Source organism: Xyrauchen texanus, chromosome 2 (assembly GCF_025860055.1).
Source record: "Xyrauchen texanus isolate HMW12.3.18 chromosome 2, RBS_HiC_50CHRs, whole genome shotgun sequence".
NCBI lineage: Eukaryota > Metazoa > Chordata > Actinopteri > Cypriniformes > Catostomidae > Xyrauchen > Xyrauchen texanus.
The window spans coordinates 7,185,765-7,204,978 of record NC_068277.1 but is presented as its reverse complement, the minus strand read 5'-3'; the positions used below and the strand labels follow the sequence as shown (position 1 = coordinate 7,204,978).

The following is a 19,214-nucleotide window of genomic DNA, read 5'->3' as shown; positions in this document are numbered from 1 at the left end:
TGCAGACCAATGCCCTCTTCTTCTTTGTTGAGATTGAAGTCACTGTAGATCTGCTCACATTTGACTGAACTCTTTGTGTGTCTCAGAGAGACCGTGATTCATAACATGATCAATTAGAGGGACTCTCAGTTCATTTGAGCCTCTTCTGTGTCTTCTTTAATCTTCCACTCTTCTTTACCTTCTTTCTCTCCGCTCACCATCATTACAGCATCTCCATTTAGTCTCTCCTCAACTCTGTCAGTGCTCACCCCTGAAAGAGTTGAGAAAACATTCCCCTTTTCATCAATTCATCCTCCTATTTCCTCTTACTTTAACTCTACCTTTTCTCAATTGTCACCTCTTCGTCTTGTCCTTCCTCTTCTTCGTCTTCCTCATTGTTTGTTTGCTCTGAATTGTGACATTTGACCCTTTTTAGATTACCAAGTCATGATAGTTGTGTGAAAAAGTAAAGTAGTTTAGTAAATTGCATTTTCTTTGCCGTGTGCATTACTAACACAGAAGGGATTTTACAACCTGACATGTGCATTTGAGAATATGACTTTAATTCAGTTGTCTGCGTTAACTGTTTTGCAAGCATGAAATTTTTGTGTGGTGTTTCGAGAAAATGACGAAAATCAAGAAAAATTTGCAATCTGGTTAAGGCAATACAAAGTGTTCAGATGTCTTTGTTAATTGTTTTGAGAGCAGTGACCTGAGTTTGGAGAAATGCGTGAAATTGATCGAGAAAAACTGTACTAGTGCTGCCAGTCGATTAACCTATTAACATAATTAATCGCGATTAATCACATCATTTATGTACACGATTAATCGCAGATTTTGAAGTGCTGAAATTGGACTCCAAATATACTTCAAAATGCATTTATTTCCTACTTAGGAAAGAAAACAAAACAATATTTAACAATTTAATGCTTTATTAACATTTTCCAAACAAAGCCTTCCACAGTATAAAGATAGAAATGCCGTAAAATAGGACCAATTCAAAAACATTAAATGTTTCCCAAAGACTAATTGAAAGAAGTAGTCTCCCTATAGATTGCACATTTATTGCAATGGGCATTAAATCTCTTAAACTCCACAATATTAATCAGCCGGCAGACTGTGGCTATCCGCTTTGCTACCGCTTTTCATGTGTTCACTCCACATGAAAAGCGCTTGCAGACAAAAACATCTCGTTTTGGTGATATTTAAGACTTGCTGAGCTTCTGTAGTAATTAAAATGCACCTTACATAGGCTGAAAAATACTTGATTTCTATCACAAGTCCCATCTGAGCTCGTTTTGATGTTAATAATAATGTTAATACGCCCTTTTTCCATTATTTAAATGAATCATTAACATGTTAATTTTGACAGCTCTATTAATATCTCACACTCATGTTGTGCCAAACCCATAAACTGTTTTTATTTTTTTTTTTAGACATTTTTGAAGAATCTTACACAGCTCTTTCCATTCAACAACACTTCATAATGACCACATCTGTCAAGATCCAAAAAGGAAAAAAAAAAAACATAATAAATGGTTAAACATCACAGCATTATCAGTGTATAATAACTTCAATTTCGGACGTTTATGTTCACACAAAACTATCTTATGGTTTTAAAGAGAATATAGCCCATGAAGCTCCTTTTTGTAGCCTGACAGATATAATTACTATGAACCATCGCATGGAAAGAGCTTTGTAAAGATTCTTCAAAAATGTCTCCTATAAAAATATATACATTTACATTTGGCAGATGCTTTTATCCAAAGCGACTTACAGTGCACTTATTACAGGGACAATCCCCCCGGAGCAACCTGGAGTTAAGTGCCTTGCTCAAGGACACAATGTTGGTGGCTGTGGGGCTTGAACCAGCATCCTTCTGATTACCAGATTACCAGTTATGTGCTTAGACCACTACACCACCGCCACTGTACAGGTACACCACTGGTGGTGGTCTAGTGGCATTCGGGTTTGGAAAGAAATGAGAGAGTAAATAATGGCAGAATCTTCATTTCTGGGTGAACTATCCTTTTAACGCTGCAGTACATTGATGGTTTTCTAAAGAACTAGAGAATAAAAGGTTCTTTGTGGAACTTTAAAGGTTCTCCTGATGAAATCAGTCAGCAAACCCCCTTTCTTCTTCTAATTGGAGTGTTGAGATCACCCACTCATTTCAATCACTTGAAGAATGTGGGATTTGAGCTGAAAAGTGAATGAAATGAGAGGTGGGGGAGCTTGAAATAAGAAGGTAACATGAGGTGAGGGCGAGGATAGCTTCAGCATGCTGATGAATTTGGCTTCCAGGAGCCTTGACGGTCCAGCTAAATTAAAATTCTGTTATTCTAGTACTTCCATAAAAGAGCTTGATTCCAATAGCATATCCTGGAACAAACCTCAGTTCTTACTTATTTATTGTTTTTGCAATGATTGCTACAGCAAACCTACAAAAAAATCTATATATTGTTTCAGCAATCGTGCATGCCCTACCAAACTCCAAAACTGATGCTCTTATAACCCCTCAAGAACTGAAACAATCCACCACTTTATGCTAAAGTTTGACATTTTTTTCTAGTAGGTTTTGTGGTGATGCCAAATGAGAAAATATATGAACAGTTAGACATGCCACAAACTCAGGGACTTTATTTTCTTATATTTAAAATGGAAATGAGAAGCGAGAGATTAAAGGGAAGGTTCACACAAAAATAAAGATTCAGTCATCATTTACTCACTTTCATGTCTTTCCAAACCTGTATGATTTTCTTTCTTCCAATAAGATAAAAAAATAAAATTAAAAAAAAAGATATTTTGGTTAATGTCCTGGCTGCTCCTTTTCAATACAATGGAAGTGAATGAGGACTGAGGCTGTCGAGCTCCATAAATGACAAACGAAGCACCATAAAAAGTCTGTTTCTCATATAAAGCTTCAGAAGACTTGGAATATAGCATTTAGCAGTTCTATGGACAAATTTGTAGCACTTTTATGATGATTTTTGTCATTTTTGGAGCTCAACAACCCCAGTCACCATCCACTTCAGTTGTATGGAAATGAGCTGATCGGACATTCTGTGAAATATTGTCCACAGAATTTATGTTCCACGGAGGAAAAGTAAATCAGACAGGTTTAGAATGACATGAGGGTGAGTAAACAATGATAGAACTTTATTTTTGTGGGAACTGTTCCTTTAAATTGCCATATATAATAATAATTACTTACACTTATTTAGAGCTTTTCTAGGCACTCAAAGCGCTTTACATAGTATTGGGGGAAACTCCTCAACGTATATTGCCATCATGGCCTCAAAATATCTCTGGTCTATATAAAACTGGTCTCTGTTTAAGAAAACACATTTTTACCTTTGTTGGGAATGTTTTTTCTAGTCTGAATGCAGGAAGAAAAATATTTTCTCTTGAAAACCATTTAGAAAACATAATACACTGCGGTGAGTACTTAAAGGGACAGCTTAGTGAACATAAATCTTTGGTCATCATTTACACATGCTCATGTTGTTCCAAACCTATTTGACTTACTTTTCTTTCGTAGAACACAAAAGGAGAGGTTAGGAGTGTTGGCCACACCCCCTCCACACACAATGGAAGTGAATGGTGACTGAGGCTAACACTCTGCCTAACATCTCCTTTTGTGTTCCACAGAAGATAGGGGTTTGGAACAACATGAAAGTGAGTAAATGATTACAGTATTTAAATTTTTGCGTGAACTATTCCTTTAATGTTCGTCCAGCAAAAGGTCAAAGGTAGCCTTGCTTTAAATAGTGACAACAGCAGTATCAAGAAGTTTGAGAAGAGACAAACATTAAAGAAAGGCTTTACAGCAAAAATCTCCACAGGAACAAACTGTTGCAGGAATTGAATTAATTTCCATTGCATTTTATTTGAATTCCTCTTATCTAACAGAAGGATTCATTCATATGTCAAGGCTCGTTTTGTCTTAACACGACATGCTGCTGGATCTCAGGGTTTGTTGACATCAGTGGGGTCAGTGGGGCTCCAGCTGCACTGGGATCACATGCTGAACCCTCCCTCATCATAACCCCAGCAGACCCTTTCCTTACCACACTGCCACTCTGTTTAAAGGCACATAGTGGGAGAAGTGACGTTATATTACCACTTAAAAATCTCTAGATGAAATCTCAAAGCCCTTGAGCTCAAAGGATCCAGGGACCTTATGTTTAAACATTGCTTCCATACAAAATGGGACATTGAAAGTGTTGCATGCATACTTAAGGGCATTTTAAGAAGCATTATAAAAGGAATTGTGTGGAGAACATGGCATATGCTGTATATATTGTATATCTTTTTATGTGCATGCAAAATCATAGCATGAAGGTATGCAATGTTTTATGCATTAGGATGCATGTATGGATGGATGGCAAGAAAACAAGCTGCAATACCACACAGGAACACCTGGAATAAAAGGTAACATCAGAATTTGCTGTGTGCGAGACCTTCGACCTTTATAACTTCACATCTTATATAAATATGTTCATAAATTTGTCCCTGAAAGTAGTCTGCCAGTAAAACATCATCACTGCATCTTAGAATGCAAGAACATCCAAGAACATATAGTTTTACTCAGCTTTTTAGTAATCATGTGGGTTTTGCTATTTTAGATTTTCTGTTTTTAGTGAATTGCCGTTACCATTTAAAGAATATTATGTTTATTTATCCGTTCTATTTATTGTATTAAAGCAATCACCAGGGTGTGCTGAGTGACTCCAGCCAGGTCTCTTAAGCAACCAAATTGGCTCGGTTACTAGGGAGGGTAGAGTCACATGGGGTAACCTCCTCGTGGTCACGATTAGTGGTTCGCACTCTCAATGGGGCGTGTGGTAAGTTGTGTGTGGATCGCAGAGTAGCATGAAGCCTCCACGTGCCGGGAGTCTCCACGTGTCATGCACGACGAGCCATGTGATAAGATGCGCAGATTGACGGTCTCAGAAGCGGAGGCAACTGAGACTTATTCTGCGCCACCCAGATTGAGGCGAGTAACCGCGCCACCACAAGGACCTACTAAGTAGCGGGAATTGGGCATTCCAGATTGGGGAGAAAAAGGGGATACCATTTTTTTACATGGTACATTCCAATTGGCAGATGTTTTTTAAAAATGTGTGTATACATATATAGGTCTGCCACCACTAGAGGCACTAGACTAATGGACGGATTGTGTAGTAATTGGAGCACTTGGAACAAGGTTGCTGGTGCTGCTCAAATGAAAGAAAACTCTGGCCTCTGTAGAAAAACTATTGAAAGTTGGGGAAATGTTTAATTAATAATTATTTTTCTCCAAAACACTTTGGCCACAATTATTGGCACCCCTAGAAATTCAAATGAGTAAAATATATCTGAAGTATATTTCCATTCATTATTAAAAATGTTTTAGTGCAACTGAGTGACTAGGAACATGAAATTGTTCAGCCATGACTTCCTGTTTCACAGGGGTATAAATATGAGGTAACACACAGCCCAAATTCCCAAAAATAAAAAAACAGCGATCCAAAAACTTTCCCTCAACTTTCCCTTTTGCAACCTCCCTTTTGGCAAAGGGAGGTTGCAAAAATTATTGAATAAAAGGGTGCCAATAATTTTTGCTCATATTTACCAAGGGTGCCAATATTTTTGGCCACAACTGAATATAGGTAAATTTACCAAGTTAGAAGTTCCCCTGTATAAATAACAGCATTAGCTGAGAAAACATTTCTTTCATGTGTAAGCAAAATGGGATTTATAACTCAAATATACCCAAATAATTAAAAATTTAATCAAGAGCTTGTGAATCAGAATTTCTTTGGGAAATCTGTATCCATACCCAACCCTATGGGACATTTTACAATTCCATTTCTAGGCTTTCCATAACCATGAAGAACCCTATAAAAGAGAGCTTAACTACTAAACAACTAAATTATCACTATAACCTTCAATAATTTTTTCAGAGATACACAGATTGTATTTTTAAGTAGTCATTACGCATGAACCTCTGATTACAACTCATTCTGTCATACACACACACTGCCAATATAACCATCTATTATTGTTTCAGATATGATCAGACTTTTAAGCTGTAAATGACACGAATAGACCATAACCTCTAATTACAACCAACTCAATTGAAATGAAAAGCACAGTGTGTGTGATCTAACAAAAGACAGGACACACACACACACACACACACACACACACACACACACACACACACACACACACACACACACACACACACACACACACACACACACACACACACTTCCTTTATTTACATGATTAATTCTACGAGAAACAGTCCCAGTGAGTGGCCTTCAGCTGGGACAGGGCTCATTTATCTGATTTGAACTTTGAAATCACAAGCACCTCCCCAACATCCTGTAAGAAGAGTTTCCCTTAAACAATGCTGAGGACACAGGAAATGTAGTTTGTGTTTATTTTCAGTAACTCATTCAGTATGCAAACTAAATGAGCAGAGAAGAGGCAATCAAAAACTTTACTGAGACGTCAAACCTTGTCCAAATATCTCTATTATCTCAATTGTATCTCCTAGCAATAAGCTTACAGGAAGAACAATATGTAGACTTTTGCCAACGTCTCCAGCTTCTCAAGACCTTGGTAATCTCATACGTGTCTCCTCTAGAGTTACAGAAGAGACTCAACAACAGCCCTCATAAAAACTACCACAAGCTAGTAGCAGTTGACTCCAGTCAAATAGGCACGGAAATCCATAAGTTTGGACGGCACCCAAATAATTCATTCCAAACAGTTATGCAAGACCTCTCTCAACATCCAAAAGTCTGTGGACATTAATGGGATCCGTGCTGAGCAGTATGCTTTGCCAAAAGAGGCTAGTATCTGAGGCGAAGGAAAAAACAATGACATAATAGCCCAATTATATAATAGCCCTTGGGGTCGCCGTGATTTACAAATGTGGGGAAGACCGTGCTCCAAGAGCATTAATCACAAACAGCACCAAAAAAAAATAAAACAGTGATCCAAAAACTTTCCCTCAGCACCACAAAAGAATGACACCATGACAAATGGTCTCAACATCTCTGAGCCACAAGAGACAGGTTTTCGGCAGTTGGGTCAAGTAGCCCATTATTTCACAGATAAACAGTATGCTACCAATTATGGAAGTCCTCTTCTGAAGACTTTCCAAACAAATGTCTTCTGCTAAAGTCAAGTATAGACTGTTGTGGTGAAAGGCTATGAACCACCTAGACTAGCTTGAATTATCTTTTATGAATTAACTTTTTTTATTCTTCTTTCGGTCGTAAAAATACAGTGGCAAGAAAATGTATGTGAACCCTTTGGAATTACCTGAATTAAAAATCTGGTTTGATCTTCATCTAAGTCACAATAATGAACAAACACATTCTGTTTTAACTAATAACACACAAATTATTGCATTGTTCTTGTTCGTACTGAATACATCATTCACACATTCACAGTCTAGGTTAGAAAAAACATGTGAACCCCTCAGCTTCTGATATCAACAAAAGCTAATTAGACTCAGGAGTGGGCAAACTTGGCATCCAATTAATGAAACGAGATTGGAGGTGTGGGTTAAAGCTACTTTGAGCATTCAAATATTACAAAGCTTGCTATTCACAAGAAGCATCTGCTGATGTGGACCATGCCTCGCAAAAGAATAGAGATCTCAGAAGACGGTCAATAATTGTTGCTTTGCATAAAGCTGGAAAGTGTTGCAAAATTATCTTGATGAGCTTAGATATTCATCTGTCCACAGGTACACAAATTGTCTAAAATTGGAGACAATTTAGTACTGTGGCTACTCTCCCTAGAAGTGGCCGTCCTGCCAAGCTGAGGTAAAAAATAACCCTTGAGTGACAGCTAAAGACTTGAAGGAATAATTGGAACTAGTTAACAACTCTGTTCATGAGTCTACTATACGTAAAACATTAAACAGGTATGGTGTCCATGGCAGGACACCACGAAGAAAGCCACTACTCTCCAACAAAAACATTGCTACGCACCAGAATCTTGTCAAAGACCACCTTGACACTCAACAATGCTTCTGAGAAGTTTTTTTTGTGCACTGATGAAACTAATGTTGAATTGTTTGGGGAGAACTTGCAGCACTACGAATGGCATAAAAAGGGCACCACACACCAACATGAAAACATCATCCCAACAGTGAAGTACGGTGGAGGGAGCATCATGATTCGGGGCTGCTTTGCCACTTTGGGGCCTGGACGGCTTGCCATCATTGAGGGAAAAATTAATTCCCAAATTTATCAAGATATCAAGAAGCTCAATAGAAGTTGGGCTACGCAGCAGGACAATGACCATAAGCATCAAAGTAAATCCACTACAGAATGGCTTCACAAAAAGAAAATCCAACTTTTGGAGTGGCCCAGTCAGAGCCCAGACCTTAACTCAATAGAGATGCTGTGGAATGACCTCTGGAGAGCCGTTCACACCAGACATCCTGAGAATATGACTGAACTGAAGCAGTTCTGTAAGAAGGAACGGTCCAAAATTCCTTCTGAATGTTGTGCAGGTCTGATGCGCAGCTACCAGAAACACTTGTTTGAAGTTATTGCTGCCAAAGGAGGATCAACCAGTTATTAAATCCAAGGGTTCACTTACTTTTTCCACAACACTGTAAATGTTTAATGGGATGTGCTCAATAAAGACATGAAAGACTATAATTGTTTGTGTGTTGTCAGCTTAAGCACATTGTATTTATCTACAGTATACTTGTGACAAATTAATGCAGAAAACTGCTAATTCCAAAGGGTTCACATACTTTTTCTTGCCACTGTACCTTCTCCTATCCAAGTGTAATGTTCAAAGTCAACTATAACTAAGTCAAGTAGGCTGAATTCATGAACAGTGTAAATACTGTGGCTCTGTGGGTCTTTCAAAGCAGCACGCTGCTTGTCTGAGCGGCTCAACATGTTAACTGTTCATTTAAGCACAATAAGGTATTTAGTCTGTCCACACAATGGAAGATGAGCTAGTAGGAATGTCTGGGAAATCTGTTTGAAAACAATCTTTTTTTTTTTACAATTCCATTTAGTGCCACTAATGGAACAGAAATTACATCAAGTATCAACTTAAGTAAAGTACAAAAAAGAAATGCAAACCAACATGTTAAAAAACATGTCTAAGAAAAATCTGAATATACTGTTCCTCTCATAACTTGCTACTAAGTGCCTCAAACAAAACTTTGAGGCACTTATTTCATCCTCAAAAGCGCTTGTTGTATTAACCCAATGCCTTGTAAACACAGCTCAGTTTCAGGCGGACAGATATATAAAGCATGTGTGTCCTAACTTGCGGAAGTTGCTTCAAACAAGCCAATCAGAATAGCACTTACTAGACTAAGAGAGGTGTTTTCCAGTTTTATCTGCATTATGCGGATGATTAGTGAGTGGACTGTAGGTATGCAGTATCTTAGCTGACGTTATGTTTCAAACTCACATCCCTTCTTTTCTGTCTCTCTGTCCTATACACAATAAAGTTGTAAAGCCAAAAACAACAACAACAACAAAACAGTGTGTACTTGGTAAGCCCATAGTGCATCAACAGCACATTCTCATGTTATCCTGAGGCCGTGACAGGGCTACGTGCACAAGGTTCCTAGGACCCCCTTCAGGGACCAGGTCGTGAGCCTGCAAGCAAGCTGCCCTGGGAGGAGGCAGACCCAGCCTTCTCGTTGCGGTGTCCGGTATGTGCTTTGCGTCTCAATTTGGACCGCACGCAGAGCTCTAGATGTTCTGAGCAGCTCTTTGTCTGCTTCGGCAGACGGCGGAAACGGAACGTCGTCTCCATACAGAGGTTAGCTCACTGGGTCGTTGATGCTATTTCCTTAGCTTATCACACCCAGGCCGTGCCCGCCCCCTTGCGGGTTCGAGCACACTCTACGAGAAGTGTGGCATCCTCTTGGGCACTGGCCCATCGCACCTCCTTAGCAGACATCTGCAGAGCAGCGGGCTGGGCAACACCCAATACCTTTGCCAGATTTTACAATCTCAGGGTTAAGTCGGTCTCGACCCGTGTTTTGTGAGGTCCGAGCCGGTAGAACTCGGTAACGCGGCACAACCGACCGGGTGTTCTGCTAGCATACAGCACCCTTCACCAAGTTGATCCAGTGCGCCTTCTATCCCAGGTTAGCCACTAAGTGTCGCTCCCTGGATGTTCTCCTCCCTAGCCTTCAGGCCGGCGAATTCAGTGGAGCAATTCACGGCCAGACCCACTACAAGTCACAGGTGCTCTGTACTGGGGTCGGGCTCCAGGGGCTTAGTTCCCTTTTCAGGCAAACTCCCTGTGATGTATTTCCCGCGGTATGGTCCCCCTGTCAGCGGACCGGCGTTTCCCTTGGGCAGCCCCGCTGCCCCGGTCGCCGTGCTTGTAGAGTCCCCCCTCATTAGGCTGGACCTACCACCGCGCCATTTCCCACATACGGCTTCACAACCCTCGTGGTGTATTTGCCACATTTTACCACCCCCCAGACTGGGCAGGATCCCCTCCGCAGGGCCTTTTCCCCTTAAAAAAGAATAGGACCAGGAAAGACCGCCTTCCCCTGTGCATTTCAAAGCGTTAAGATACCCCTAGCCGCTTTACGTCCTATGTGAAAGAAAAGGCGCGGCTGCCGGGCTTGCTCCCATGCTAGTCATGTAGCACCTGTTCCCCCCCTCAGGGGTGCAGGGAACCTAAGGTCTGTATGTGATCCCTCTTTGGGGGAGTTGGGTAAGGCTATGTGCAGCCGATACAGTTGCCTCTAGTCTCGGCAGTTCATGTAACACGGTCAGTGCGTGGCGTTTTTAAATGGGACCCCTTGTGTCACTTCATTCGACACAACGTCGAGCGAGTGACAGAAGGGGAACGTCATGGTTACTGTTGTAACCTCCGTTCCCCGAGGGAAGGAACGAGACGTTGTGTCCCTCCTGCCACAGCACTAGACCTACCACTGTAAACGGCCGTACCTTATTTTCGGCTCCTCAGTGCAAAATCCTGACTGGCACTCGCTGCCCCGCTTCCCTTTATACCTGTATGTTCGGGGCGGGGCATGCACATTCTGTCTGCCAACTTGACATTGGCCTTTTCTCAGGTTCAGAGGTACGTTTGGCATCCCAGGAAGACCCCTTGTGTCACTTCATTCGACACAACGTCTCGTTCCTTTCCTCGGGGAACGGAGGTTACAACAGTAACCATGACGTTTTCCCTTTGAATTAAGTCTATGTTTTGTACCACATTGGCAAATACTTAATCTCGTTTTGAGAGTAAACCTTTGTAGAGTTTATTGGATTTATGTTCAAAACAAGAAAAATATTTGCCATTGAGGGGGAAAAAAAAATAGACTTCTTTTCCCTTTGAATTTTTCAAACTCTTGTGGCAAATACTTTTGTTATGTTTTAAGCATTTAAGCGATTTATGTTTAAAACAAAAAAAAAAAACAATTGTCAATGGGGTAAGAAAAATTCTTGTTTTCTCTTTGAACTAGTTTATATATATATATATATATATATATATATATATATATATATATATATATATATATATATATATATATATATATATATATATATATACCATATTGTCAAATATATTACTTTGTTTGAAGTATAAACCTTTGTAAATTTTTGTTGTTGTTTTTTAAAAATGGCAATGTGTTAACTTGTTTTCACCATTTAATTTTGTTTATTTCTTTTACCCAATTGTCATATAGTTGTTCTTGTTTTAAACATAGACCTCACTAAATTTTTAAAGATATAACAAAGATAGAAAACAAGACATAATATTAAAATATAATGATAAAATTATGTCATTTTGCTTTGAGCAATTTTGTCGTGTTTAAAAGAGATTTAAATGTTATTGGTTTTTTTACTGGAAAATCAAGACAAAATACCGATTAAGAAAATGTTTTATTGCAGTTTGCGGATTGTGCTTAATAGTACCATCCTAGATTTGGACCAAAGTTGTTCCAAAGATGGGTAGATAAGAGGAGAGTGTTGAGTTGAAGAGCTGCAGTCAGTGCCAACAGCAGCCCATCCAGAAAGTGTTTGCCCAAACAATATTAAAATGGTGGTATAATTATTTTGGAAATAAAAAGGAAGTCCACTGCACTCCACTATTAATCATGAAGTCTCCTTAAGTGGCCCTTCGCTGGAGTGAAATGACTGAGCAAACATCGTTTTCCCCAGATTAATATAATATGGATGGGCTTCCTGAAATTTGTTTTTCAGCAGTAAGGAATTAAACACATGTACCACCAAACTGCTCATCACAAATCACATTTTGATTAACGCACGGAGCCAAAGAAATGTTCTCTGTATGAGCACATCACCGCCCTGGCACAACATTTCACAGTGCAGATTATAATAATTAAAACCGTGGAGACACATTTATTACATGAGGAAGAAAGAAATGACTGAAATTCTGTACAAACACACGAAGGTGCCAAAAGATGGTGGCAGTTTTCTTACCCCAAATATGAAAATAATAATTTACTCACCCCCTTGTTGTTCCAAACCCATATGACTTTTTTATGCTATTAATTTTTATATGGAAAACAAAAGGAGATGGCAATCTCAGTCACCAGTAAATTCTGTTGTGTGGAAAAACGATGCAATGGATGTGAATGGTGACTGAGGCTACAACACTGCCTAACATCTCCCTTTGTGTACTAAAAAAGAAACAGAGTCATATGGGTTTGTAAAAACATGAATGTGAGCAAATAATGACAGAAGAATGAAATTATTGGGTGAAATATTCCCCCCAAGTTAATGCATGTACACCTGCCAGCTAAAGGTTTCAACACTATGACACCAGTTGGACACACTTTATTATTACTATTTTCCACATTTGAGTATAATACAATTTATTTCCTTTTAGGTCCAGCTCATTATTTAAATAATAATAAACATTTTTGGCATTCTTAGAGGCACAGTTTATATGTGTCTACAAAACTAACTTCTCACTTTTGACTGGTAGTGTATACTTGCGTACTAAATACAACTTGGGTACAATGAATGGACTAAAAACAAGTTTCAAAACTTTATACAATATTAGCGGTAACACTTTATAATAAATACAAGATATAAAGTATTTGTATAGCATTAGTTACTGTATCTGTTAATTTGTTATTTATGTCTCGTTCCTACATTGTTAATATATTATTAGGGTACATACAAATTTACTGTAGCAAACAATGTGTTATTGTGTAATAAATTCATTTATAATAAGATTGATAGTGCACTGTAAAAATTGTCTGTAATTTTTACAGTAAAATACTGTAAAAATGCTCCAAAAAAAAATAATATTAAATAAATAAAACGTTAATTGGTTAACAAATATTAACTTTAAAATATACTGTACATTTAAAAGACAACACAGTAGATTTTACAATAATTTGTTAGATGTAAAAAGTATGATTGTCCTGTATAATTAATGGTAAAAATGTACATTGTTCAACAAGAGAGTGCATGCACATTTTATAGTAAACTATTGTCAAAATTACAGTAAAAAAAACAATTATCAGGCATTCCCACATCTCCAGCATGACCCATCATATTTCATTATATATTCTTATTTTTTATTTCAGTTATGTACTGAAATTCTGTTTTATATTTAATATAGTTTAGTTCATGTTTACTGCATTATTTAAATATCACATGTGTCCCCCTGATGGTGTTTAATGTTTGTGTGAGTAACACTGAGCACTGTCTCTACATGTTAATTGTATTATTTAAAGAGCACCTATTATGGTTTTTAAAATATTACCTTTCATACATGTTATAAAGCTGTTTGTGAATGTAAAAAGTCTGCAAAGTTTCAAAAATCAAAGTGCACGACAAATGAGTTAATGACTCCCACAATAAAGAACCGATTCTGAACACCTGAAACGAGTCGTTAGTAATTCCAGACGTACTTCCTGTACTAACCGACATAATTTGGGAGCAAAAAACCCGCCTCTGGTCTTCATTGGCTGCTCACAAACAGCTTAGACCTGCCCTCAAACACTACACTAAGCGGTAGACCAATCAGAACAGACTGGGACATCTGACCAATCAGAGCAGAGTAGTCTCTCTGAAAGGAGGAGTTTAGAATGAATCCTTTAGAATGGATCATTGAACGAGTGGTTTTTGACACAAGGTAAAGCTGCATTTTAAATTATGAACAAATTAAAGTGTTTTTTGACCTCGGATGCATGTAGATTTATTGTATGAGACCTTTAAAACAAAATTAGGCACATTTAAAAACCATAATAGGTGCTCTTTAAATGTCAAAGTGTTACTCTGATGGTGTTTAGTGTTTGTGGTGTTTATCATTTCTTAATTAACTACTGTATGAATTTATGCCATCTTTATGGTTCCATAAACACTCCTTTACCACTGGTTTGCATCACTTGAAATACATTAGTTACGTGTGGTTAATAAGCTATTTACGAAGTATGAAAAATCATTATTAAACTGCTTATATCAGAACTTAATTAACAATAATGATATATTATTGTTAATTAAGTAAACGGATAGCATATTATTTCTAAATAGCCTATTAATGTATTACCCCTGTTAGAACAATCATTTATAAATGATCAATTAACTATAAACTAATGCTATATAAAACATTTGTTTAGTTATTATAAAGTGTGACCTATATGGGCTTATTCTGGCAGACAAAACCATCTTGTATTATGTGTCACTGCAAAATCTTGTCTTATCCATCAGAAATGTCATATTGCTCTTGTGAATGGGCTGTGTTGTTCTCTTTTTGAATCAAAATAATAATTGTCTGGTGTATTGTACAGCAACACATACGGTTTCTTCAATCCTCAGTGGCCCATGACAAAAAGAGCAGTGATGAAAGGGGATGCACGGTTCAGTGAATGGAAGAACATACATTCTGTCAAAGCCACGCTCAAATGGCAATACTCTTGCCAAACCCGTCTGAAGGTATAGCACTATATGGATCTTTCTATACATGTAGCTATTACAGGGAAAAGTGAGTTTTCTAATAGAGTTGAAAGTTCAGGAAGAGCAAGTCCATCTAATCCTGTCAATCACAACGCAAGGGTGTAAAAACACACACGTACCTCATTGCTTGTATAGTATAGGATACAGCATATTCACCAAGCTACACTTGTAAACACGTTCAGTGTAACCCATTAGGTTGAAACGTAATTTATATTTTCAATAAAGTTAAAACCTTTAAAAGGTGTTAGTTATATTTGATACCAATCTGATCTTTGAAAATCAAATTACCAATGTTTGTAGAACAGCATTCTTCCACCTAAGAAATATTGCTAAATTACGACACACGCTCTCTTTTGCTGATGCCGAAAAACTAATTCATGTGTTTGTTACTGGGAGGATGTCCAGCAAGATCAATAAATAAACTTCAATTGGTTCAAAATACAGCTGCCAGAGTGCTGACGAGAGCCAAGATATATGATCATATTAGCCCCATTTTATCGTCGTTACATTGGCTAGCTGTTAAATTTCGTATTCATTGTAATATTCTGTTAACTACGTACAAAGCTTCGAATGGTCTAGCTCCGCAGTACTTAAGTGACCATCATGTTCATTACGATCGCAACATTCTGGCCTGTTAATAGATCCTAGAATATCAAAATCCACAAAAGGAGGTAGATCCTTTTCATATTTGGCTTCTAAACTATGGAATAGTCTCCCAAACACTGTTCGGGATGCAGACACACTCACTCAGTTTAAGTCTAGACTAAAGACTCATCTATTTAGCAAGGCATACACCTAATTTATCCTCCAACCCACAATTAGGCTGCTTTAGTCAGGTCTGCCGGAACCAGAAACAGTGATCATGATCTGTAACTTTGCAATAAATTGAATGGCATCTATGCTAATATTATTTAATCTGTTTCCCTGTCTCAACCTCGGGACTCCTATCCTGAGGTCACCAGAACCGGCTGGATTCAGTTCCATTCCTGCTTGGTGTCAGACTCTACTGCTATGTGTCGCTGAATGATGATGACTAAATGCAGCCAGTGCCAGCCAAACATCACTTCAGTCTATTACAATGGACTTCAGAGGATGAACTGATTCCAACTCCAATCATAAAACATGGGATACATCCTATGCCATTGCCTGAACCTTGGATTTAGGATAGACCTCACCGAAATTACCGGCCAGGTTGAACTGCGATGCACCTCACTGATCTCTGCCTGCATCACCTCGGTCTAATGATGGACTACGCTCTTGAAATCAAATATATCGACTATCAATTAATTGCCAACAAAAGCCTTCATCAGCCAACTAACAAGGACAACTGAATCTATGTGAACTTCTGCAGTTATTCCAGGATGAACTTCAAAGTCACAGTAAGTGCTTTTATAAAATAATAAGATTCACATTTTGCCAATAAACCCTCTAAAAATTGTCCCCACTCACTTCCATTGATTTTTACTTTTTCTTGCTTAAAGGAGGGATGAGTCAAAATTAGTTTCTGTGGCGTTATGCCACAACTGCTGCCAATTGAGCTCAACTTGTATTTTACCCAAAATATTCCTTTAAAAAAACAAATCCCCCCTAATATGCAGAATAATAACACTTTTATTTTATATAGCGCCTTTCTTCAAACTAGTGAGGTCAGCTTGCAACGTGGAATGAATAATAGGCCCAAATCAGATGACCTGAGTGAGCGTAGTGGGGTATAGTGCCATACGAGGTCATTGATGTATGAGGGGGCAAGACCATGTAAAGCTTTGAATGTTGTAAGGGGAATTTTTGTATTGGATACGATAGGAGACAGGTAGCCATTGTAGCCAACAAAGTATGGGAGTGATGTGAGAGGATTTCTTTGAGTAGGTGAGAACCCTAGCTGCTGGATTCTGGATGTACTGCAGTTTGTTTAATGTTTTAGTCAGGAGGCCAGAAAACGGGGCATTACAATAGTCAAGTCTACAATTAATAAAGGCATGAACAACATCTTTGGTGCTAAGAATGGGGCGGAGTTGCGCAATGTTGCGTAGATGATAGAAAGCAGTTTTTGTGAGAGGAGATGTGAGTGTGGAAAGAGAGTGTGAGGGTCAATGATAATGCCAAGATTACAAACAATAGTGGAGGGTCTGACCAGGACACTATCAGTATGTCAGTTTTATCAGTGTTGAGTTTTAGAAAGTTACTGATCATCCATGAGTTGATGTCTTTAATACATTCATAGAGGACACTTGTGGGAATGGGGCAGTGTGCTTAGAGCTGATATAAAGTTGAGTGTTATCAGCATAGCAGTGAAAGTTGAGGCCATGATGGAAAATAATGTGACCTAGAGGAAGCATATAGGTGATGAAGAGCAAAGGACCAAGTACAGAACCCTGGGGGACACCTTGGGGATAGAAGTCTTTATATGTGTGGAAATCCAAAATAATTAACTTCATTAACATAAACGACACCTCGACAGAGCATTTATGCAAACAGTTGAAAATATATATTGTGGCTAGGTCGCAAAGCTCCACTCACCAGAGGGGGCGCTGTCACACTTTTGAATGTTACACTTGTGCTTGTTCTTTGGCCGGGGTTCGTGGTCACAATCCGTATGCTCATTTTCTTCCTCCAGCTCAGCCTTAGTGTTGACACATTTGACTAGCCGGCGCTGAACGCCTCCTCCACAGGATACTGAACACTGCCAACATAAAGCAGACAAATCTGTTAAAACACCCAGGATTGTTTCTGCAACCCTCCATTCTGGGCCAATGATCCTGCACTGCACTGATCAACAAATGAACCCAATATTTTGACAACGAATGATTGTCTTTGAAGAAGCCATATTACAAAAATGTTTAAAGTCAGCATGAAATAAAAACTGACCCTATTTAATTTCTTAAAACTAACTAACTAAAATGAACAAATTGCCATTTTTGATTGAGCACAAACAATCAGTGTTCAAAACAATGTCCTAACCTTACCGTGATTCACTACAGTAAGCCTATAAAAATTATTTGTATTTTGAGCTGTTGGGTCGGATTTTGAGGTTCATCCTTGCATCATTACATCATGTACATAAACAGGAAATAAGAATCGTATATCTCATGTTCTGGCTGGAAAAACTATGTTCAGTTCAGTCAGTCACAATCAGTCTGGTTCGATTTATCTGTTATCCATTTGGTGAAGTTGTTTACCTGCTATAATGCTTGGAAATGTTTTCTGGTTGGTTTGTTGAAGCTTGTATTACTTGTTATGCTTGTATCGGCCCGGGATTTTACATAGCATCTAGCCCAAAAGTTGTTGAATGAGGGGTGGGGGATGTTCTCTGTCCTTTTCTGCATATCACGGTGCCGTTTGTGGTCCGTTCTGCACAAGGCAGCTCATTTTAGCTTATCGTGGCTCATTCTGCCTGCTCATTTCTCCCGATGGCCAGTCTGCCCCTGATCAACCACAAAGTGCGTCGACCCACCCGGTTAATGCCCGGTATTCCAGATTACCAGTTCAGCCCTGCTTGTATGAATCAAACATTACTCGTGTGTTATCTGATCGTGACGTATCTACATTGTCAGTGGAAGTTACTGTGACATGTTTACTTATATTTATGACTTCTGAAATTAACTTCTTCTAACTGTTATATTGCATATTTAAGCATTTTATTTTCATGTTTAATAAGAATATTTTATCCACATCATTACTGCATCCTTGTTTTCTGTTTTTAGTTTATGTTGTTATTGCGTGCATGGCATTGATATGCTATAGTAGTATTACGGTTCACTTGCATTATCAACTGTTCGACATAATATAGAAATATTAAAGTTTCCATTGAACTCGTACCAGCCATATCACGAGTATCATAAGTATTGATAAGTGTAGTACAATACAAATATTAATACTAGATAAAGCACTTGAAAATCATACGAAAATATACCAGTAAGTGATAGTGATTGAGGTGATTGAGGTCCCCTGTTCTCTATGATCTAAAATTAATTCATTCAAAATGTGTAAATGGGAGTGTTTTTTCATCAAAGCAAGTAATATTCAGTTTTAAATGTTTATTGTATAGCATAATATCAACATGAAAATAGCATGTTAAGACCACGGCTCTGAATATCTCCAAGTCACGATCACACACAGGCGATGTCCAGGTAAGCTGAAATCATGAGATTCATCTGGCAGTAGAGCAGTGCTGAAACACGACGGATGTAAAGTGTTCTTCCATAAATTGCTTGCAATTTTAAGTTTCAACCACAGATGTCGCTAGAGAGCACAACGTTATGTAGTGTAGCTTTAATATGCAGAGACAAC

General features: G+C 38.4%; 1 protein-coding gene across 1 annotated transcript in view; it reads right to left on the bottom strand.

Annotated features, from left to right (window-relative positions):
• LOC127662400 (A disintegrin and metalloproteinase with thrombospondin motifs 7) overlaps window positions 1–19,214 on the bottom strand; it is a gene marked incomplete at its 5' end in the record, with an annotated part of 106,619 nt that overhangs the window by 8,970 nt on the left and 78,435 nt on the right. The window contains 1 exon segment of the mRNA XM_052153550.1: window positions 17,445–17,607. Coding sequence (XP_052009510.1) covers window positions 17,445–17,607 — 163 coding nt within the window.